A 24,390-nucleotide genomic window follows, 5' to 3' on the forward strand; every position below is an offset into this window, starting at 1 on the left:
CTGTAGCAAATGACCTGCTGCATTCTAGGGACATTTCAAAAAAGCCACAAAAAAACCCATTCCTGAGTCACAGAGCTTGAAACTGACTTTGAAGCAAGTTATAAACAAACAAATATGAGGAAGAAGAAAAAGTCTCACAGGTACATTTATACTCAGGACACTGAATCCACTCTGGTAAAATCTAGTTTTTATGAAGGCAACATAACAGATGTTCTGTGTCCTGTCTGGTACAGGGCATCAATCTTACAAAATCTTAAAAGCCCCGAGTAGTGGTCACCAATAAGGAGTGTTCAGTTTGCTGATTATTTAATGTGTCCTCTCTTTCTGGGGAGATTTTCAGTTTGTGGATGTGGTACTGCAGGGCACACAGCAGCCATCAATCAATACCAGTGTTGATGCAAAAGGACAATTTATTTCACTGGTGTTTTACCAAACCCATCCCTCACTCTGCCAGCTGATGAGTTACTCACATCTGCCTAAATACTGACTGAGCTAGAATCCAACCCTTCTTCTCTAGGTACATTTCTCATGTACTTGAAGATTTAATTCCTTATTCAAAGAGCTGCATTTACACAAATGTGAGGGAAGCAGTCAACACTGATAAAACTGCCTGCCAGATAAAAAAATATCACTGCACTGAACAAAACAGCCTCTCTGCATTTCATACAACTACACCCACAAATGCCTCTTCCTGCTTCAGAAACAACTTTGGTTTTTTTAGACCCTAAATTCACCTTTAAGACTATCTGCATTAAAAGGAAGCCCACAGAGCAAACAAATATAAAAACATTTAAAAACTCTGTAAGGGAAGAGAACTGTTCCTATCTAGTGCTGAGGTACACATTCCATACAACTTCCACAACACAACCACACTGAAAGCAAGTTTATGTCTGCTTGCAAATGTAGGCATGACAGATTTGGTGGATGTTTTCAAGTCCTCTACCACCACCAAAAACAGACATTCAGAAAGTGACAGCTTGAAAATACTACAGGTCACTTGATATCAAGTATGAGACAGCAAGTTAAAGAACACAAATGGAAAAGAACAAACTGGCATCTTGCTCCAGGCAACTGATTAATCACTATTTGATAAGAGCCTGATCCATTTGGGTTTGATGTTGTATTGGATTGCAATTGTCCTCAAGGACAATCGAAATCTGTGTTTACTTTCAATGGAATAAAGAACTAAAATCAATAAAAATATAAAAAATATTTCTTCTTCAGAAGAGTCCTAAATATCCAAGAGATATTATTATCCAGTGGATCTTTAACTGCAAAGAGGAAAAGAAAAAAATAAACATAACAAAACCCTTTTTGCTAGTTTTTATTCAATTTCTCTGCAGTTGTCAGCTCCTGGAGAATAATACACCTTTTTCTTTATTCTTCTCCAGGCTTGAATTTGACTCGTGTTCCACTGGCAAAGGAAAGTCCTGCTGAAATACTTTACTTAATTCCTGTGATGCTCCAGCAATCTGAAGAACCTTTGAGCCTCTAAACTAAACTGGCTCATGGCACAAGAAAGGAGCTCTACCAATAGACAGGCAATGGCAAGAACATAAAAGAATGATGAACATGAAGAAATGAGTTATCAATATTTATGAAATATTTGGAATTATACTTCAGCCAATTACCAAAATACTAAAAGAAGTTAATGGGACCACTTAGAGAAAGCAGGAAGGTATTACAGCAATCTGAACTGGGCAAATTTAATACACATGAATGCTCTAGGGAATGTTTGGAGATGTTCTCTAGCCTCAGTCTTATCTGATTGCTCCTGAATTCTTATCAGCAGTTATTACTTTTTTAAAGTAAATCCCACAGATTAAAGGAGTTTCTGCATATTTTTCCTCCAGGGAAACTTCTTGCAAGCATCAAAATGTTGCTGAAAATCTTGATTCTTTTTTGTAATTTTTTTTTTTCCCCTTATAGAAAAAAAAAAAAAGGCTTTACTGTGAACTTTTGATGTTCGCCTTAGGCCTTCCTCAAGTGCCTGGAAAAAATTAGATCCCTGAACAAGAACCTTTGTGTCACTAAAGTCTACAAGGTTCTGCTCCAGTGAATAAAATAAGTCAAGAAATTCTCCAAAGACCTAATTACAATTACTGCCACTCCTGAGCAAGTGCAGTGACCGAAGCACAAGTGATGCTGTGCAAAAGGAGGTGTCTCCTCAAGCTGCACAGGCCTTGGATTTCACCATTTTATACTGGAGCACTACAGGTTAAATTAATATCCATCACACTTATGGTCCAAGTCCATTTCATTACAGAGTAACTTTTTTAAAAATAGGCTTAGAAGATAAAAGGACAGATAAAATGATAAAGACCATAGCATCAGAGGGATATAATTAACTATTTAGACTCAACAGGTAGCATTACAAGAGTATCCTGGGAAAGTATTTTGTCCACTTTCTAAAATTATAAAGGAATGCCAGAAACCAGCCCTGCTTCTCTGGGAGCTCAGAAAGACTATTTTTGGTACGCATTTTCTATTGAGAAAATCTTTTGTCTACCAGAAAGAAACCTTACACTTGGTTTGTCCACTGACAGCCCACGTATCCAAATTTTAAACCCCAAGAAAGTCCATTAAAACTGATTCATTCTATAGCTGAAACATAGAAGTTGAATTAAATTTGAAAATTTTAAAAATACTTTCTAACTACCCACATGTCTCAACCTCATCCACAGCTGAGCTGCCAAGTTACGAACTGGAGGACAATGTGCCATGACCACAATCTAATTAATTCTGGAAATGTTCACCCCATTTCCTGCCATGGAACAAACCACAAAATTAAGGATAACAGAAAAAAACAGAGAGACAAGGAAAGAATTAAAATTGTGAGAAAAAAGATATAAGAAAATATGTAACATTTTGCAGGTATTACTCACCAAAAACAGAGTTCTGAAGTTGCTCAGATCACCAAAGAATTCTTCGATGCTTATTGCTTTGGGATCAAAGGTGAAGTATTCTCCCAGATTTTCATACAATTTCATCATGTTGTTGTGCATGTTGGACAGTTTTTCGTATTGCTCTCGGGCACTCTCAGCAAAGCTGTGAGGTTTTGTTAAGGGAAATGACTCAAATGCACAATCTCACAGAACATAAAGGAAACAAAGCACACAAGTAAAGAGAGCTCAGCACAAAGGTCACAGCTGGAAAATGTGCAGGTGCTGCTCTGCTTCCAAACAGGACATGTTTATGCATTAATATTAACATGTCTGCAAGTGCATACCAACATTTCCATTGAATGGTCCCTTTCCAATGGTGACGATTTGCCCCTGACAGAGAATACAACTTGCTCTATAAAGTTTATAAGTATCAAGGACATTTCTGAGATGAATAATTTTATAAAATGCATTCTACAAAAACACACAGTGAAATTTAGTTTGCTGTGAGAATCTGTGATCTCTCACTGCTCAGGTGATGTCCTGTCCCCCACCTCACATCTATATATTTTATATGCAGAACGTGCATACGATCAGTGACAAAATCATACAGTATGACAGCTAATTTTCTTTGCCTTTTATTAGGAAATTCTTCTCTGTGGGATCCTCCCTGCCCAGCCACACCGCTCGTGCCTCAGGCTGCCTGTATTAGGTTCACTTTTTTGAGGCACACTCTCAACTCTGTAATTTCACAGAACTTACAAAAATGAAATATCCACCCACCTGTCCCAGCAAACCGACAAACAGCTTTGAAAAATTATTAGTGAGATAAACACCACAGCACAACAAAAGTCTTTTTTTTTTTCTCTCCTTAGGAAGTGTGGAAGCCTAAAAATGAGACTGAGATTGACTTTCATCCCAGCAGCCATCATTAAAAGTTTCACATAATGCTTTTAAATAGAAAAATGTGGTGCTTTTTTTCCCTACAAAAAAAAAAAAAAAGAATTTTTGAACAATTATTTTGCAAATAGGGGAAGGGTGCAAGCTAGTAAGGGAAATATCAGTTTGCCTCAAAGCAAGTACATTTCACTCTGCTCTTTTCTTCTGTGGGGTTGCTTAGCGCCACAAAGTCACAAATCACTGGGAAAAACACAGCTGCTACAGGATTAAACCAGTTCTGCTGATAGTGAATTGAAGCTGATGAAAGTGCTTGCTGCACATATCAAACCCCAAGAATAAAAGACACGAGTTACTCCCTGCACCGCAGCAGCGCTGCAGCCCGGCTCCCCGCGGCTCTTCCCTGTAACAGCTCCCATCCACGCGGGCTCTGATTGTCAACACAGCAGAGCTCCAGCCTTCCCCAGACCTTCCCCCCTCTCTGGAGAGCTGCCTGCTATCACATTTCTAATTACACAGCACTTCTGAGATCCCAGGCTCTCTGCAAAGCAACAAGCAGCCTGCGAACTGAACAGGGGACAGAGACACACAGAGAAATCGGGGAAAAAAATCCATTTCTTTTTGACATTAGACTAAACCCAAAAGTGATGCTCCAGGAAACAGTCAGCAAATTGCAGAATAAAGCATGGAAATGCAGGTGGATGTTCTATTGATAATGTTTCTGTAGCATCCGGATGCTGCTGAGTACCTAAAAAGCTGCCACTGCACAAGCTACAAGCAAGCACACAAAGCTGAAAAAAATACCTTCCACTGGAAAGAGACCTAATATTCCACCTGGATTTTCCCATTTTAACTAATGGGAGAGTACATAAATAATCATTTAAAACTTGGTTCCTAAAAGCATGACTGAAAACTTTATTAATACAAATTTTTCCAAGCAATCCTCTCTTCCTGCCTAAAGCCTCAGTGGCGTAAGAGCAAAGCTGGCAGCTCATAATGTTCATTTAGGGACAGAAACCAACACAGTGATGGATATTAATACCTAAAATCAAGATTTTGAAAGAGTAATACCTGCCTGTGTAGTGCCACAGCAGTGGCAATACCTCATTCTCAGTTTACTGAAAACAAGTTTAAGCTGCTTGATCAGAATTTCAAGCTTGGACTGTTGAGTCGCTCATCTCAACAAGATAAACCTGGTACGGTTCAGTCTTCAGTGACATTTAACTGCACCAAAGGAAATGAAAGTTTAATGGAAAGAATACATTAAATAGGTAATAATGGCACATTACTGAATTATTGAGCACAGTCTAAAAATTTCAGAAAAACATGAATTGCCTTAGAGTCAGCAGACTGCTGTCGTGAGCAACTCACCAAAAATACTAAAAAGAAATACAAATATATATAAATGCACAAATTGATTTTGTGGATCCTTTGAAAACAATCTTACATAATATAATACAAAACCAAAAATGACCAAAAAGTCTGAAAAAAAGAAAAATACTTTGACAATTCTAGATTTGCAGCCAATTCTTGGAGACAAAGCTCCCAGTTCTCCACTCATGTTGCACATTCACATAAGAAATAACAACAGTAAGCACTAAAAAACCCCAATACTGCTACTGAAAGTAGAAGATATTTTAAAGCACCACTGTAGAAATACACACTGTGATTTCAACATTATTATTTTTTATCTATTAAGTACCAAACCACAAATCAGAAATATCTTTAACACATGGCCTGCAAGACAAGGGGATGCCAGCAAGACGGATGAATGGGATGAGAGCAAGGAGAGAATTGAGTATTTCAACTATGCTTCATTTTGAAGAAGACAAGTCAGAGCTGTAAAGACAATAGTTCCCAGGCACAGACCATGCAATATGAACAAAGTTACTGTCACACTCCATCTGCTTCACCCAACCTTCCTTCTTATAAAGTATTAGTAGCTTAAAACATCCTCTTGAAATGCACTAATTCAGTCAACAGAGCAATTCCAGGGGAGCAGAGCCAGATATGTCTAAACTGTTTCAGGAAAAAATCAGTGAGGAATCAAAGGTATCTCGACTCTGTGTAATAGCAATACTTAATTCCAGCAGTTTTCCTGAACAGAGATTGAAGCTTTACTGCGTGCTCATTTAAAAACTCTAAACATGGTTTCTTTCTCACCTTTCTACACCAAACCAAAAATGACAGATTTTTTTCACTAACAAGTCTAAAGGTGCTTGTTCAATTAGTAGAAAGTACTTTATTCAGAAGCTGTTTTTTTCCACATAACCATATTTCTTAGTTTCTTTCATAACCTTAAGAGAATTCTATGCCAATACTTCACTGCAAAAGCTATCAGACACCCCATGCAAAGCCTAAAATAATGTAAGCAAACAATGGATGTAAACCTTAATATGCTGCTGTGCTACCACTTTATGTCAGAGATAAAAAAATCACTAATCACTAATTATAGGAGAAATTATTTCTTTAAGTCCATATGAGGACCCCTACCTTTACCCTTCCATGTTTTCTACTGTTTTTCTCCATTTTCATAGATGAAAAATGGGATCAGAGAAATCAAGGTTGAAGACCTCAGTTCAGCTGGGGGTTAAGTCATCACTTCTAGTGTAATATCTGCTGTGGATTTCACATGAGTGTCTCAGTAACTTGAATAAAAGTTAATAAAGCCACAGCTGTCAGCATGTGCAGGGCAAATGAGAGGCAGCACCGGCAGCTGGGCACCCATCAGCAGTGCACGAGCCACAGCAGGAGCCACACTGGTCACTTTGCCACGGTTCCAGGAACCCACTGCAGCACCTCCAGCAGCTCAGGAGCCCCTCTCCAGGGCCACAGGCACTACACAGAAATGGAATTGAAGGGATGTTCACCACAGATCTGAAACAGCACAACAAAACCAGGCCACCCAGCTGATGCCTTTGATAGCTCCAGCAGATGGAAGAAACCCAGAGGGGAGAGCTGCCAGAAAGTTCTGAGCACTCTGCAGGGAGGGACTGCAGGTTCTGTGTGCCACGGCCCTGCAGCTGCTGCTCACAGGAGAACAGGGAGCAGCATTCCAGGGGAACTCCATTTTCATGGAATGCTCAGTTCCCCAAAGTTTGTGTTGACACAAAAGAACTCATTTCCAAAATAGGCACCTGGGATCATGCTCTAGGTGGGTTCACTCCTGGTGGAGGGCAAAAGCACGAGAACAAAAGGAAACCAAGGCCCTCTGGGACTGCAGGGGGAAGTTGTTCTCATTTATAAACCTACTCAACCTAAAGGGAAGGAATCAGTGGATTTAGCATAATCTGTGCATTAACACTGTAACAAGGAGGTAAAAGATAATCAGCCTGGAATTTTCTACAAGTCTGGAAAGCAAAGGCACCTAAACTTTATTTATTTAAATATCTGATCTACTTATTTTCCAGTCAACTTCAGTTTTACTGAATGTCTCGAGGTTTCTTATTCTGCTCTGTACACTGAAGCTAATATTGATTACAAACCCTTCTCAAAGATAGCACAGCATCACTAGGAAAACAGAAACACAGCTTATCATCACTCTCCACATGATTTCCTGTACATTTGCTTTTTAGGTACATTTCTAACTGATTCTACAGGTTTTATGACTCACTAGTTTAAAAAAACCCAACCAAAAACCAACAATTACTTATAACTTACAATAGGAAAACTGGTAATTAATTTACTATTCCCAATATAAATAAGTTCTTCCCTTAATGCATCTTTCAAAAATACAGAGAAAAAATATAGATATAGTAGAGAAGGCACACTTATCTACACTAATATAAAAGAAATATACTTCAACAAGGACTCAAATACTTTTTGAATGATTTTTAATGACAATTGCCACCAAGTGTATAAATTTACTACAAGTATTTCAACCACACCAACTGCATTCCTGCACTTTAAAACTCTTGCAAATCGTTGCAGAGCAGGATTCTGGCCTGAGGAACCATCCCTTTTAACCAGTTAGAAGAGAAAGTTTGATTCAATAGTGTCATCTTTAATGAAGGATGCACAAGAGCTCTTAGTTTCTCATCTCCCAGCTCATTCATAATACAGCATTCTTCAAATTGAACTGTGGAAATACAAACAGAACTTACTAACTGAAGACAGAAATTCAGCTTTAATAGCAGTAAGTCATTTACACTGATGGCTCTATTTTCACCTGCTATCAGGATGTAAACACATGCTAACAATTTTATCACTCACACTACATCCATAATGCATCTCTGTGACTGCACAGCAGCCAAAACTTCTGGAGCATACACAGATAATTATGAATCACAATTATATCCCTAATCTTTTCTTCCTGTTGGACACCTTTGCAAAAACAAAACAAAAAAAACCCAACAACAACAAAAATAAATTGCAGAAATCTTCATTGCAATGCACTTCACTCTACCCAAATGAGAACCCAAAGAAACCAAGATCCATAGCAGGAGCCCCGCTCCATCTGTGTACACAAAATCATGTACTTCTGAAAAGCTTAAAGATTCCCTAATAAAATACCCATAAAAAGCTCAGTGTGAGAATTTCTTTCTCATTACGGAGCAAATTACCTCATCATTCAGCATTTGACAGAACAGCTCAGGAAAAAGCCCAAACAAACCAAAACACAGAAGAACAGTGGATTCTGAGCAGTCTTGGAGCAAGGAGGGCTCTTTCTCTCCCTTTGTTCCATTAGTACCTGAAATCATCATTAACCATCAGAACGATGTAACACAACTGCACTCATTGTAAAAAGACAGGATTCCAGTGGGTTTTGTGTTCATGGAAATGAAGCACAGAAAGATCACCCACCATCCAAGAACCACCCTGGCTGTGACCTGCTCCCTGTCCCAAAATCTCAGAATCCCACTTAAGTTCATGTTATTTAAGATGAAGCTTTCTGACCTGTCCCTTAATGGCTGTAAAACTTTCATCTTGTAAACACTAAAAAATCTGTCAGTGTTTACTTACTCCCAGCTCTAAGCAAGCACATCAATTCCTAACTTTGCAGCATTCAAACTTCTCAATAATGAAAAGACAATTTCCATTGATTCCACCACATTGCTGTGCACAGGAGGAAGCTTTTGTCAACATCATTTCAATATTACTTTTTTATTTATGCTTCTGTTAACAAGCACACAAAGATCACTGCTCATTTCTCTGAAAGCCCCAGAGGAAGTCTCTGGGTAAAACCTGATAAACAAGGGCTACTTTATAAAATATTCAGTCCAAGGAGCAAACTCCACAGGCTCATTCTCAAACTGTTTTATACTGGGAAAGTTGGCTCAAAGACTGAGGGTGGCAATTTAGGAATTTCCTGTGGTAGCCAAAAGAAGAAAACTTGAAAAGTAAATAAGAGCACTTGGCTCTCCAAAGAGAACACAAAAGGCAAAATTTCTAAAGCTGCAGGCTAGAGAAGGAAAGATCTTATTTCAAAAAAAAAAACCAAAAAATCCCACTCCAAAATTAGAGCTAGGCATTAACCTAAATTAACCTGAACCACTTCTAGGTTTTATTATTCAAAGAAAAAGAAAGTTGATGACTTCAGAAGGTTTTTTTCCATAATTATGACAGGGAAATATCTCCCAAATTCCATACTCCCATTTTTAGGAGAGGACAGAAAGATCAAAAGAGTTTTTAAAAGCACTAAAACCCTGAAAGCAACCCCAACTTTTCATCCTGGAGAAAGCAACACTATTTCCACTGATGAAGGCAGCTGAACTTTGAAACTGCCTTCATACTGCCTGATGATAGAAACCATCTAGTTCTTAATTCTCATTTGTGGTATTTTGATTTTTAAATAATTTGAAACAGTATGAAGAGCAGTATTTGTAGCTTTTGGTCCAAACTCAAATCTCTTATTTTTTTGTGGTGGCAAACAATTAATCACTATTCCTGCATTAATTAGAAGGCAACACAGAAAATATGATAGTCAAGCACATATCAAACAGAAAATGTTGCCTGAGTAATGGATTTGTAGCATCCCTTCCCTGGAGAACAATTAGATAAAAATCTCTTTAGATGAATAAAAACAAGAAAGAAAACAACAAAAATGCAGCTTGTACAAACAAAATGCTGCTGTAAAATTTGTTTTGCATATTATATCCAAATTAGTGGTGACTGTTTCAAATACCACAACATGTTGACACGTTCTAGCAACAATAAAAAAGTGTTAATAGGTACTTCAGCAGAAGCCTGGCAAGGTGGCCACTCCTAGAAATATTATATGAGCTTTGGATCACACAATCAGATGCCTTAAACAATAATTACAGCTCTGTGTGCCCTAAATCTTTCACAGGAACTGCAGCCACGTTCCCTCTCTCTTTGATCAGGCAGCTTTTGCTCACCTCCACCGGGTTTAATGAAGGGAGGGATGTTTGAGCTGTCAGTTGCACCCGGTTTGCACAAGCTTCAATCAGGAGATCTGATGGCTCCTTCATCGAGAGAAAGTTTCTGGTAAAGGCTGGGGATGGAAAAGAGACATAGCTCCCTGTATTTCTGGGTTTCCTTTAGTGCTGCAATGTCTCAAGTCCTCAATTTGTTTTGGGAAATGTGACAAACTGCTGATTGGATAATGTTTCAAGAGCCCAGATGTTCCAAATCAAGGAGGAAAAGGAATTTTATGTCACCTGAGGAAAAAACCCAACATAGAATAACTTTATTCAAATTTGAGAGATTTGCTTAGTGCAAACAACTGCTCTAATGAAGTGTTCACAAACCCAAGCAGAGGAGAAAATGAAAGTGAAAAACTGCACTAAAATGAGTTTATTTTGCACCTAAGTAACATTTTGAATGCCAGGTGCCTACATAAAACCACACATCATATATGGTTTGAGTGAAGGGGTGTAGGTCCTTCCACTCCTCTTCTCTCTCCAGAAATGGTTCCATGTTTTTGGGATTAATAACTTATTGGGCAATTATTTGCTAGAAGTTCACCACTGCCTGCACACAAACAGCCTTGTCCCCAGTGACTGGGATTAAACCAAGGAAAAGTCAGGAAAGTGAAGTCACCCCTCAAAATTCCATCTCAGACAACAGACACTTGAGAATATTCCTTAAACAACTGTTCTGGCCAGAGGGAAAAGCCGAGAGCAGAACCACAGGGCAATCAGCATCTGAAATCGAGGTTTCCTTTACTCACAGGCACCTCTTGTTGCTCAGTGACATCCTTCCCCTCCAAAACACTTGAGCTTTAAAAACAAATTTTCTATTTGAAGTGTGGAGAAGTGTGGAGGGCAAAAAGCAGCTCCATCAACAACAACATTTTGCTAAAGGAGTTCCTCAGGACAGTTTGATTTTGGTATCTAAAGCTGCAGCTCCAGGGATTTATAGAGAGCACTCTCCCTTCAATTTCTGATTTTAAAATAAGCATACAATAATTAAAGGATGGATTTCAAATAGATTATCACTCTAATAAAGCACAATCCTTTACAAAAATATCTTTCAGTAATCTGGACAACCTGATTTAATACAAACTTAAAGATGAAAGCCCAGTGTCCCTCAGGCAGTGATTCACAATCAAGGAGCCATTAAATTTCTGTTAGATGTACAGAAGTAGAGTTCTGTTCATAGAATTTTATTCTTTGGAATCTTGCACATGATTTTTTTCTCCTATATAATTTTCATGTGCTGTGCAGACTGCTGTCAGAAAGTTCTCTCTCCCCAGCCAGCCAACACAAGCTCTTTTTATTCTCTCCTCCTTCCCTGTCCCCAGTCCTCTCTCCATCTTCCTCAGGCTCTGCAGCACAATTTTAGGTGCTGTCCTCAAGGTGCAGAACACAACAGAGCTCCCTCCTGTGGCACAGCCACATCATCTTAGGGATTAAACCAAAAATCCAACACAGATCTCCAATCAAACGTCTGCAATTAAACGTACAAAAGTTCATGCTATAAAATCTACAGAATATATGTTTTTCAACAAATAAAAGTTAGAAAAATAAGCAACTGGAGGTTCTTGATTGTCACCTGTTGCCATCATTGTGCCTCCCCATCTGACATTTACCAATTTCTTCCTCTATTCACACTACAATGGAATGTACAGATTATTTGTACACTTCTGTTCACAGAATTCTTACTATAACCCAGTATGAAAGAATCAATATCATCTTATGTCTCCTCATATCAGGCCCTTCCTTCGTAAAAAGGAATGAAAATCTGAAGGTAGAAATGAACTGTCAAAGAAAATTGATACTGTGCTTTGCATAACACAATTTTCCTTTATAATGTTCCAAAGTTCTTGTATTTTAAACTATTAACTTTATGAAAACTCTGCCTTAGTCCAGGCCAGTAAAAATACAAAGGATCATTTTCCAAAGGGATTTGTCACTTTTTTTTTTACTGACATCAAATAGCTGTGAAAGAAATGAACATTATGCAATAAAACATGACACATTATTAGGTGCTTTTCAAATTCAATCCAAGTAAAGATTATACCTATATAATCCTATAGTTATCACCTGGAACACAGCAAGCATTTTCACTTTGCTTTAAGATGGATCAAAGAGGAAAAAAAAATAAAGAAATATTATGTGATAGGGAGTGCAAAGTTCTTTAAAAAGCACTGTTGAGTATGGCAAGGAAAGAGATTTAATTCTTTCTGCACACATCTGAATGAGGGGGAAACAAGAAGAGAAAACCCCTTTGAAGAGCAACATTAAGGTAACAAAAAAAGAGTCCCAGCTGACCCTGAAAACCCAGATGAACTGGGGAAATTCACCATCTGGGAAAGTTTAAAAAAAGCTTTTATTAGACATGACTGAGGGCATATAAGCACAAAATTTTAAGTTAGTCCATGGATTCAGTATTTCTATTAAAAAACATAGGATTTTTCCTGAAGATGAATTACTAGCATTTTTCTTTCCTTTTTTTTTTTTTTTTGTCTCTATATACTTCTTTTACTTTTCCTCCCCCCAGGCCTGCTCATTTCTGTGAGATCCCATCACCCTGCCAGCCTTACTTTCAACTCTGTCCAACAATTGGCAGACTGGCCTGACTTCTTTGGTGAATGGCATCTATACAAACATAAAAGCCGTGAAATCAACACACAATGCCACCTCTACACACCAAAATAAAGAACACACCCTTAGCAAATATTCAAATTAATTAATTTTACTTTATGAGAACGTACTGTTTATACTGCATTTCCTACTGTGCCTGCCTTCTGGATTTTTACCTCATAAAGAGCAGGCAGTGCACGATTTATCTTGCCATAAACCACATCCTCCCAGATGCACAGTCCATTACTGGTTTTCTCCATTATAGTATCCCACACTTCTCCAAAGTTTTTCTCACACTGTCAGAGGTCTTGATTCCTGATCCACAACCCTTCAGTATTTCTCTTCTTTGTATGTGCATTATTTACTGATTCTTTTGTCTGGTAATTTAGCTGATAGACTAAATTTTGTCACAGACTCTCTCTGAAGCAGGTAGATAAAAATGGATTTCCCACCAGCCCCTGAAGGACCTGAATGATCCCTTATCCTACTGAACATATTGTTACCTCTCATCATGCTGTGTTCGTACCCTTAAGGCAGCCTGTAGTCTGAGGCTCATCTTGTCTCAAAGCAAATCAGCAATTTTCACATTACTGGTCAAGCACTGAAACACTGATTTACTAATGTCTCTCTGTTGGCTTATATCGTGTTTTGTTCATAAAAGAATGGAGTATCTCATGATCAATTATGCAGGCCTGGGTAGAATTCCTTTCCCAACAATGGATATAAAGATATTAAAGCACATAGATATAATAAAGGGAATAAAGCCAGGTACAAAGCAAAAGCCCAGCAAAGTACTGTAAAAAAACTCACATTAGGATAAAAATAAACATCTGAAATCTTGCCAGATGAGACCTGACCAATTTAAAGTTTTTCAAATTCCATTTCACTAAGCAACACGCAGGCTCCATCAAACAAAATAGTTCACATGAAATATCTAAACAGCACGTCTGGTACTTGATGGTCTGCAATAAAAACAGACTAACAATTCTTTTGATGCTTAGTGCACCACAGAGGAAAATACAGAATTTCAGTATACCTTAAGGAAAATTTCTTACTTGGTGTGATTAAAAAACCACACACACAAAGAATCACCCACATTCATCCCAGAAAGCTTCACCATGGCTCATTTAAGCTGAGAGAGAGAGAGGCAGTAAAACAAAGGAGGTGCTTTAGGTTTGGAAATGATTGTGTGGTGCTCTGGTCCAAGATAAACCTGCCACTCCACACACCCTGCAAGAAACCCTTGTAATCCCACACTGACTTTGAAACCTTACAGACTGAACAGCAGACAGAATGACAGTCCCTTCCACCACTACCTCTCATGTATCTCTCAGTATTTCCTCAGAATAAACAAAGCAGGGGGCAGAAAAACGAAGGCTATGACTGCTCAAACCTTCATTCCTCAGCCATCTCCTACAATGTTCATGCTATCCTGTCTCTCAGCAGGGAAACTGGACCTGGCCAAGCAGAAGGAGATTAAAGTTGTTTTTCCACAAGGTTAAATTCATCTTTAATTGGGAAGTATCTAATTCTACAAGGGTTACAGCTTAGTAACCATGCATGCTCAAAGCACCAGAGTAGATGAAGGGAAAGCATTTCCCTTTAAATGGCCCAGTGTAAAAATCTGCACTGCAATTCTGCAATTAGGTTTGTAATGGGATCATGACAAATTGATTGATCTTTCCCCCCTCCCCAGTTTAGAAAGATGATTATTTGGGACAATAATTAGCAACAGTGCCATTTACTGTATTACATCACAAACCAAACACAACTGGTTTCAGTCAGGACCAGAAAAGGAGAGTCATTCTATTAGGACAGCAAAATGATTTGCCTTTTTTCAGTGATATATTTTTATAAGTTAACTTCGTCCAAAGATTCACAGCATTCACCTGCTGCACATCCCAGCAAACACAAGGGGGTAATGAGCTGCAGCTCTGGAATATTTATCTGCAGCAGAATCAGCACATTTAACCTCACCTTAATTCAATTATGGGTGTTGACCTTCATGACAAACATCCACTCACACCAAACGTGACACCGGCCATGCAAATACTTCAAAGCCATTTTAGTGGGGGGATTATTGTTTTTTTTTTTTATTCCAGGGTGAAGAATTAGGTAAGTGAAGGGGCTAGTCAATGCCACAGGGCCACAGAGGACATTTCTCAGTGGAAATCAAATTGAATGGCAACAGTTCTATCATGACTGTCAGCGAACAACAGGCTTGCCAAATAAATAAATAAATAAAATTTCAGCTTCTGGGGTTGTTTGCATGAGTGTTGTTGAGGACTGAGATTTCAGAATGTGTTGCTGATGTTGTGCCCTCTAACTGCAAAAGGTCCTGGCCATATTTCTGACCTGCTGAATATTTTATTTTTAAACTGGTACTTATAAAAAGGCAGCTCTGCACACAGGATCATTTATGTGCTGGGGAGACACACTCTCTAAAGACTAAGTAAACAACTTAAGTACATTTGAGCTCAACAGCATCAAATACTGGTATTTTTTTCCCCTATAGCTTAATAATGTCAATTGAATATACATAACTAAATATAGCCCAAATTGCTTGTAATCTGATTTTTAACTTGGCTGGGTCAGTTCTTCAATAGGATTCAAACTGCTGAGATGCCACGAGCTTAAACAATTAGCAATGCAAAAATGGAGAAGAAAAACTCTGTTCATTCACCAATGCCCTGAATTTTCTAAAAGAGCCTCTAGTTTGGAAAAGAAAAGCAGATTATTTGTACAAACTAATTCTTCCTATCTTCTATCGCCGTGCTTTCAGCAGGGGGATTTTCTGCCAGTGCTGATGAAATCCTGCAGCCCCTCAGATGTACTTCTCAGAATTACAAGCACGAGCAGTTTAATCAAGTGTGTCTTGGTTGCTGTGGCAGCCCCATTTAAATATCAGGCGAGTGTTCAGAGATAAAAGGTTTTTAAATGTAACCTCTCAGAAAATGATACACTGTCAATTTCCTTTTCAAAAGTGCATTTTAGGGATTTTTTCTTGCATTTGGGGCAATACAAAATAATGCAAATCTGGGGCATGCAGACTCGGGGGCTGTCAAACAGCCAAGCAAATCACTGGAATCTCAAATCTAATACCCAAATCACAAATTTAGCTGTCTTAGAGCTACAAAAACTTAGAACAGAGCGTCCTAGATGCAAAATGTGAAGTACACCACCCATGTGATACTTTTTTCTTTGCTCACGTTAATCAATTTGCATAAGACCCTACAGAACAGTAGTACAAGGTGGCTATTCCTAAGAACATTTTAATAACTCATTACCAATCACTTCAAATTGACATAAGTCTGTAGCAGGGCAAAAAAAAAGGTATTCCTGGCACTTAAATGCATGCTCTGCTTCAAAAAGTTCCTTGAGACACGAACAATTTATATACTAAAATTAACTGTAAGGCAGAAGCCGTACAGCATTACAGGGCTTACTTAGGAAAAGTATTTTATATGGATAAATAACCATAATTCTCCTTTAGTCAAGAGTTGCACTTGCAAATTAAGCTGTTTTCAAATGTCATTTTTGTAGCTAGCAAGAAAGAAAATTTTATATATATATATATATATTTTGCAAGAAAAGGCAGGTATATCAACCTCTTCGAAGGTTTATACGTGACCTGGAATTGGAAAAATCATTGAATGGTTCTCTCTTCCAGCTCCCAAAGCACTGAGAAATGCCTCTACCTTTAAACCACATTTAAATACATTCAGGCAGAAGATAGTTACTTCAAAGGCAGGGACATACACAAAGGCCCCAGAAATGTTTCCCCATGGGGTTATTTATGAGAATCTCCTGTTCATGAGCAACTTCAGATATTAATGTACATTTTCCTACAGAAATTAAGGCACTAGTACATTTCAAGTTCCAAAAAAACTCCAGGCTTTCCTAAAAACGACATCTCCAAACACTTGAAGGGAATTATTCCTCCCTGAGAAGCCAGGAGGAAATCCCAAGTGCTGAGAGATGCCAGGAGCATTCCTGCCATTGCCATTGTCTCAGCACTCTGGGGCAGGTGGAATTGCTGTCCTGCTGCTCAGTCACAGCCAGGGGCACAGCTCCCAGCCCTTTCCAGATGCCCAGATCCTGCTCTGGGAACATTTGCACCTTCCCAAGGAGCTGCTCTAAGAGACTCTGCAGTGCAGCTCCTGCAAGAGAATTATCAGTTGATGTTTAATGCACATTAAATACTGAACATTCCCACTGCATAAAAGTCCCCCCCCCATAAAGCAGCCTTGTTCCCAGACCATTTCTGTACAAGTAACGTCCATCAAGGGAGGAAATAAACCCCTCGTATTCAGTTGTGAAGCTGTAATGGTTATTAGATAGAACTAGGAGCATAAATGCACATCAAGTGAGGATACATGCCTTTCAGGAAGGCAGCTTTTTATTCCATAAAAAGGATTCTGTTCTAATGAATGGTGTTCCTTACTGGAAATTAAAATTAGTTCACAAATTGCTGCTGTTCCATTTAATGATAAGATGAATGCACAGTGCTTTGAATTTTTTTATCTGCAGTAATTTTTGCTCTTTCATTCATCGTTCTCTTAATTTTGCAATTCTTTAAAAATAAGCTTTTAATTCTTCACATGTATGCAATCAGTTAGAAAACCCACGTGGCAGCATTTAGTGCTCTGGTAGGCAAAAGATTTTAACAAGTTTAGGCACATTAATGTCTCTTATTAGGGTGAACGACACAGCTGAAAAGAGAAAAGCCATACAAGGTCTCTGTTTAAGGATACACCAGGACATGAAGGACCCTTTGTAGAAATAAATTCATGTCAGATTTTTCATAAAATATACACAGCCAAAGTCATTCTTCTCCAGGCAGTAGGATAAGGAAAAGGATTAAACCAGGGACCAAATATGCTCCCTCACTCACCCCCTTCTCCTTGGAACAACATTCAAAGCTCCTGTTTATTTTCTAGAGGAATAAACTTTTGTCATAGAATGCGTGTGAGATGTTGGAAGGGGGAAAGAAGTGGTATTTATTATTCATGTATTTATAGTTCTAAATCAATATTGATGTTAACTCTGCCCAACTTTTCATTCGTTCCCTCTGAAATTGCTTTTCATTCTGTTGTTTTTAATCTTTGTTAATAACATTTACATTTGAACTCCATTAATCTGAGTATCTTTCTCAAGTCCCAACTAGACACTCATGTTTCAACATCACTGAAATCAGTGTATACACCTACAGCAAGTAAATATAAAATTCAGAGCTCTGCACCTTAGAAAAGATCTTCAATTAGAGGCACAAACTGAAGTAAAACCCCGAGCAAAAGCAAGACTTGGCATAGTCTGTAATTGCTCTTCTAAACTGTTGAATCAGACTCCCCAGTGCTTCATGCAGCAGGGCTAGTTATAAAAGAAACCTCTCCCATTTAAAGCTGAATTATTTACAAATTCATCTTCAAGTAAAATACAATGCCAGCCACAGATCAGATCATAAAGTTGTTTCAGAAATCACACAAGTTGTTTATAATACAGCAAGAAATAGCTATAATGTATTTATATATATAATTAATATAGCAAGAAACTCACAGAAGGAATATTTTATTCCCATTATTTTCTTCAGCCACACTACACTGAGATGAATAACTGTATGTGCTAAATAAAAAACTGATTAAGTGAAGTAAAAAATTATCTTGCTTAGAAACTGACCAAGAAAAGATCCAAAATGAAAACATAGGTAGAATTTCTATTCATCTTTTTGTCACAGTACCAAAAGCTTGTTTGTTAAAAAAAGAGTTGGGAAAAAACTAGAATTACTTAAATTCTTTCACAGAATTTGCTTCTATATCATGAATATTAATTTCATTATTATGAATTAGTATTATGGATGGTATTTTTCCTGTCAGTTAACTTGATTATTTGATACTTAATTATTAACTTATTGACTTAATTTACTTAATTTGATACTCCAAGCAGTATTACTCTCACACCCTCTCAAGAAAGTCTCATCCACAACTACTGGTAAACAGCTTTGTTTATGGCAGGAACAGGAAGGAGAAACTATGCCTTGAATATTATAATTCCTGCATGCTAAAACTCTACTGAGACACATCTCAAATTTTCTGACACACCCAGAGATGTTCAGCCTGAGATTCTGTAACTTTCTAATCTCTGTATGTGCCATCACCAACAAATCTTCAGGCAGCTGACGAAATCAAAGAAATACATACTGCAGAACTAGGGTGTCACTTTTACACCCTCAAAAATTATTCTTCAATCTAATAAAAATATGGGAGTGTAGAAAATTTTAAAATGTTCAGTGATAAGCAGAAACAAACTTGATCACTTGATATAACAGGAGATGACTTTCTAAAGAAGAAACACGCCCCTTATCAGGTCATCTATTAATTACGCAAACATAAATCCTGAGGTAGAATCAGTTCATTTCTTACAGGCTTATCTCTTTTGTCAAGCCCTCAGAGTCCCAGGGATGATAAAAGCTGCCAGGCATGCACAGTTCTGGGGGCTGTTTCAATTACAGGGGTTGGTAATCTACCTGGGAATCAACGTTCACGCACTGGAGCCAGGCTGCCCAGGACACTTGGAACAATTCATTTTCAAACATGACATAGTATTGGCAAAACCAGGAGGATCCTAAGAAGCATTAGTACATACTTTCTTTTACTCTTTTGCATTGTCAGACAAACTTTCTTCTCTAAGAAATTCAGGTGACAAGCTACAGAGAAAAATGTTAAATATTACCTACTTGGCTCTTTCTTCTTGCCAAATCATTTGGGTGATGCCAATCATTTCAATAAGGAAATACATAGGTAACAAAAGGACAATGCAACTGGAAAATAACTCCTATAAGCTGGAAAGCAGAGCTGTCCAACTTAACAAGAAGCAGCAGTGGTAAAGGTGCATTTCAGAAACTGGTTTAAGTTATGAGCAGAGCGGGGCTGCTGTAACAATGCAGAGCCTGCACGGGGTGACAAGGCACAGGACAGTTACAAGGCAATTCTGGAAGTTTTTCTGACGTGAATGCACCTGAGGGAAATAAGAAGCTTTGTTTAACAGCACAACTGATAAACGTGATTACCAGCAGCAAGTCTCTTACCCTTGCACGTAAGACAAGGTGAAAGGGAAGATGTAAGGAATAAGAAACAATTTTCCACTTAGTCAGGAGTTGTCTCCCTTAAGCTCCTTTCCTGCAGTCTTGTCAGGAACTTAAAATAAATCCATACAGAGAAAATATTAAATATCTTCTGCGAAATTCTGTCACTGACTCCATTCAGATGGTAAATCCTGCAAAAAAACTGACTTTCCACAGACACAGCAGTGGGGAGAAGCTCTTCATTACATCCACCCACCGAACGTGATGAGCAGCTGTGAACAGCTCTGAACATCAATCCCCCCCTTTTTCTTTCCTCTGAAAAACCCCAAACCCCACAATTTCTGTCATGACTTCTGTTGCAGCAAGAAAGGAAAGATATCACAGGAACTATTTGAGCTTCTATAATGCACAAAATGCCTTGGACTTGCCATGCACTGCACTCCAAACGCTCCCATATCCACACAGGGGTGGGATTTGTGCACAATAAAAAACTGGGGGTTTCTTTTTTTAAAAAAAAATGCCTTTTTCTTAGTCTTTGCTGCAATTTTGTGAACTTCTTGTATCTACAGTGTGCTTTTTACTCAAACTTTTGAACAAAATGAAAGCTGGATATACAGAAACAAGCTAGACAGATACCATATTATAGTCTCCCACAGATTCTACTTGGTAGTGCTTAAAGGATCCACAGTCTCTATTCTCTACAGAAATTAAAGGACAAAACACTTTCGTGTGAAAAGAAATGTAAATATTTCTCTAAAATGATGGTAAAAAATAACCAAAAAACCATTAACAAAATTAATACTCTGCCCTTCAAAAAACACCACATCTGGAACTAAATAATAAATATATCAACTTTGCCACTGGTATGTTTCTAAAATTGATTCAGTAATTCTTTCAGACAGAAAAAAATCACCATACTGAGTTCACTCAGTACAGGCTGCTCACTGTAACTACTTCCTTCAAAAGAGCTTTCTGGTTGCCCCCTTGAAAATCTGATTATTGATGCTTTCAGCTCTCCTCAGTTCTGTTTGCTCACATTCACCATGTTCACCGATGCTCTTTGCTCTAGAAGAAATGTGTGAAAGAAGAGACTTAAAACCGATTTTCAAGTGCTGTAAATACTTAAGCAGAGGATGAGACTGTTCAGATGATCAGTGAGGATGTGCAAAAAGGATATGCTCATCTTTTCTACAAACTTATCGTGCTCATCCTGGGTTTTAGGGAAATTCTCAATGTCCTTCTCCAGGCGCTGGATCTGCTGGTTCATTGAATCAAGGTTGCTCTTCAAAGTCTGGGCTGAAACTGAGGGGGGGGGAAAAAAAAAAAAAAAAGAATAAAGCTTCCAGATTCCAGAAAGGGGAAAAAACAGTGTCAGTATAAATAGTCTTAAAGAGAATGATTCCATTAAGTAGACTCACATTCTTCTGAATTACTGCTCATAAAAATCCCTCCCTTCATAAAAATAAAGTGAAAATATCTCCTGTAATATACCAGATCATCATATTTAACATCGAAATGTCACCACTTAATTCCACCATTAGTTCAAATTACTCCATTTCTATTTAAATTTATGGCAAAAATTCCAATATTTCTAATATTATTATTTCTAATATTCTTTTAAATCTAATTCAAAGATTAAAAACTAACTAGAGTTCAAAGATATTTCATCTTTTTCATGCATGTAGTTGGTTAAATGAATGATCTTATTATTAACATTTCTGTTACAGGAATGATTTAAGTAACAGACATGGGGGAAAAAAAATTAAATATTTTTCTTCTACTGAAATTACACTGATTTCTGGGACCCAGAGCTGTGTAAATGACAAAGGTAGGTCTGAATAATAAAAGCTGCTGATAATCAAAAGGATGTAAAGGAGTCACAGTACAGCACACTCATTAAAAAAAGAGGGTACTGTAAAGAACTCCTGCTTGCTGTGTGACAAGCTATTCTAGTGAAAACCACTGTGATGCTAATTTGGATTAAACAACCCCTAATTGATACATCATGTGAGCAAAAAATGACAGCACCATTGTGACAGCGAGGCAATCCCACATCACAAAGAAATTCCAGACCTGGAAAGTGAGAGAGTCTCTGCAGAGAAATTCCTGGTCTAGCTGGAGAATTAAATCTGAACTGGTAATATTGACTTTTATGCCATAACCCATGAGGGTCCATTTGTCATTCTCACTTTTATCATAAGAACAATTGGACAAGCACCTCCTCTTCATTGAAAGCTGCCTTTTGGCACCCAAGCCTCTCTTCCATTCTGTGTCCCCTCTTGCACAGCTCACAAACCAGTGCTTCCAAGGAAAAGCAGAGAATCCCAAGACCCCTTTCTCCCTAGTGCAGCCAAGAAAAGCAAATGACTCCATTTTTTTAAGGGGTTTTTATTATCTTTTGATGGCAAGCAGTTTGCCCAGAAGTTCCACCAAGTACTTTCTAAAGAACCATTTATATTTCTGTTTTCTTGCTATTTAAAAAAAAAATGGTGCTGTGACTACGTGAGATTCAAGAGTAGAAGGAAATTGAGTCACGGTGGCTTGAAAAACAGCATATAGGAAATAAAAATCTGGTAAATAAGGAAGCTGTTCCCAGAAGAAAATCAATTTTCTATTCTTTCTACGTAACGACTCACATCAGCCATAACACTGATTTCATGAGCGTGTTCAAATACATAAGGCACCAATAGAGCTGTCTTTATAGCAGCCATTGTCTTGATTTTATTTTCAATTTTATCCATTTTATACTGGGTACCAAAGGAACTACTAATCATGTAGCCCTAGAATTGCAGTGAAAGTTTTTTAAGCTTAATTCAGCTGGGGTAGGAATCTATACTGACCACAGAATCCTTGTAGCTTTTAAAATCACATTTGAGAGTTAACCTTGAAATCAACCACTAAAACATTCAGAATAACATTAATTATCAAAGCTTTTAGGTTCTGGTTGCCTTAGTTTAATCATTTGATATCATGATCAAAGCACACATTTCTGCTTGAACTGAAGAACCTGAATTACTGTAATGTTTTTATAGGCCATTGTGCAGTTGGATGGGGAGAAACAGCACTGAAGGAAAATGCTGGAACTGAAAAATAAATGAGGAGGATGCAAACGGTGGCTTTGTTCATAAAAAAAATAGCAGCTGGTACGTAAATAGGCAACGTAACACAAAGTTTAACTGTTTGCAGCCATTTGAAAATATTTAAATGCATGACCATGTAGCAAGAGTAAAAGTTTATTTTTGTCTGAAATTCCAAAGTGCAAAGAAATTCAGCAAGCAATGACAAATAACTGTTAGCCTTTGTGATTAAGATGGATGTAAAGTGTTTTCAGTAACACTGTTCTATAAAATTAAGTTCAGAAAGCCCTAGATGAGGTGCAGTACTGGCTTTGAAAGGATGGAGATCCTCTATCCAAGCAAGAAGGCTGCATCCTAAAGCTGTGCTTCCCAGAATTAACTGCTATATTCACACTCAATTAACAAAAAGACATTGTAGAATATGCAATTCTGTTAACTTTTTTTTTCCCCTAGCCCAGGCAAATGTACAAGTTTCTGTTCAAATAATTTATGAAGTTGTTGTTCTGCAAGACAAATTTAAAAAGACGACAGAACAGGGAACATATATATATAGACTATAATAAAATATCTGCATTTCCTCCCATAAACCCTTTTATTCGAGATTTACTACTTCAGTAACGTGCAGAGGAATCAGCATGAATACCTTTTACTTTCAGGGAAATTCATATAAATTTCTTCAAACTCTTGCAAGGTTTTAATTTATGAAAGCATAAATCCTACTTGCAGCACAAAGCCATTTCCTTGAAACCATTTCAAAATGCACACACTGAACAGCCTGTCCCCTGCACTCCTCAAAGACAGAGGCTTGTTCACCTTCCATTTGCCCATCATTCCATGTGAAAATTAGGTATCTTAATAGAACTAGTCTCAAAAATGGACATGAAAGGCAGCATTTGGCCTTCAGTGGCACGCAAGCACTGTGCAAGGGCTCTTACTGAGAAAGCCTCTCTGGAGCAGCCATTCCAACATTATTCCATTTAATGCTGCAACAAGAGAGAAAAACCAACTAAATCCAATACATAAATAACTGATTTGAAGGCAGGAACATGAGGCAAATACAGAAAATATGAAGAAAAAAACCCCAGCACCAAAAGCCACCACAAAAAAAAAAAAAGCCCTGTGTGTAACCCCAAACACTTGAGGATGAGCAGACCCCCAAAAAAAGGAAGCAACCTAAAGGATGCCTGGCCATTTATTTCCTTGGATTAGCAAAGATAAAATGGTTGCCACATTTCCAAATTAAAACAAATCAACAGCAGTAAACAACCCACCTCAGCCACCCTCACAGCTTTACAGGACAATTAAGACTCCCATCCCCAGTGGAAAGATCAGCATTCAAAGAAATGGCAAAGTGTGAGAATTCAAAAGTCAAATGCACTGACACAGGGAACAGTAGAGACAGAGTATAAATGAGTTTAGACAGGAATGATGTGCATTCTTAGACAACAGGTTCAGAAACATATCAA

The 24,390-nt window shown here is 37.9% G+C and overlaps 1 protein-coding gene across 4 annotated transcripts in view; it reads right to left on the bottom strand.

The window, feature by feature from the left end:
* DIAPH2 (diaphanous related formin 2) overlaps positions 1-24,390 on the bottom strand; it is a 183,711-nt gene that overhangs the window by 71,002 nt on the left and 88,319 nt on the right. For all 4 annotated transcript variants that reach the window (XM_039572387.1, XM_039572386.1, XM_039572385.1 and 1 more), the window contains 2 exons: positions 21,025-21,149; positions 2,886-3,050 (listed from right to left, as the gene is read on the bottom strand). In XM_039572387.1, the coding sequence (XP_039428321.1) occupies positions 2,886-3,050; positions 21,025-21,149 (290 nt within the window). The remainder of the gene's footprint in view (positions 1-2,885; positions 3,051-21,024; positions 21,150-24,390) is intronic.

The sequence above is a fragment of the Corvus cornix genome, chromosome 4A (genome assembly GCF_000738735.6).
Source record: "Corvus cornix cornix isolate S_Up_H32 chromosome 4A, ASM73873v5, whole genome shotgun sequence".
In the NCBI taxonomy this organism is placed as follows: Eukaryota; Metazoa; Chordata; class Aves; order Passeriformes; family Corvidae; genus Corvus; species Corvus cornix.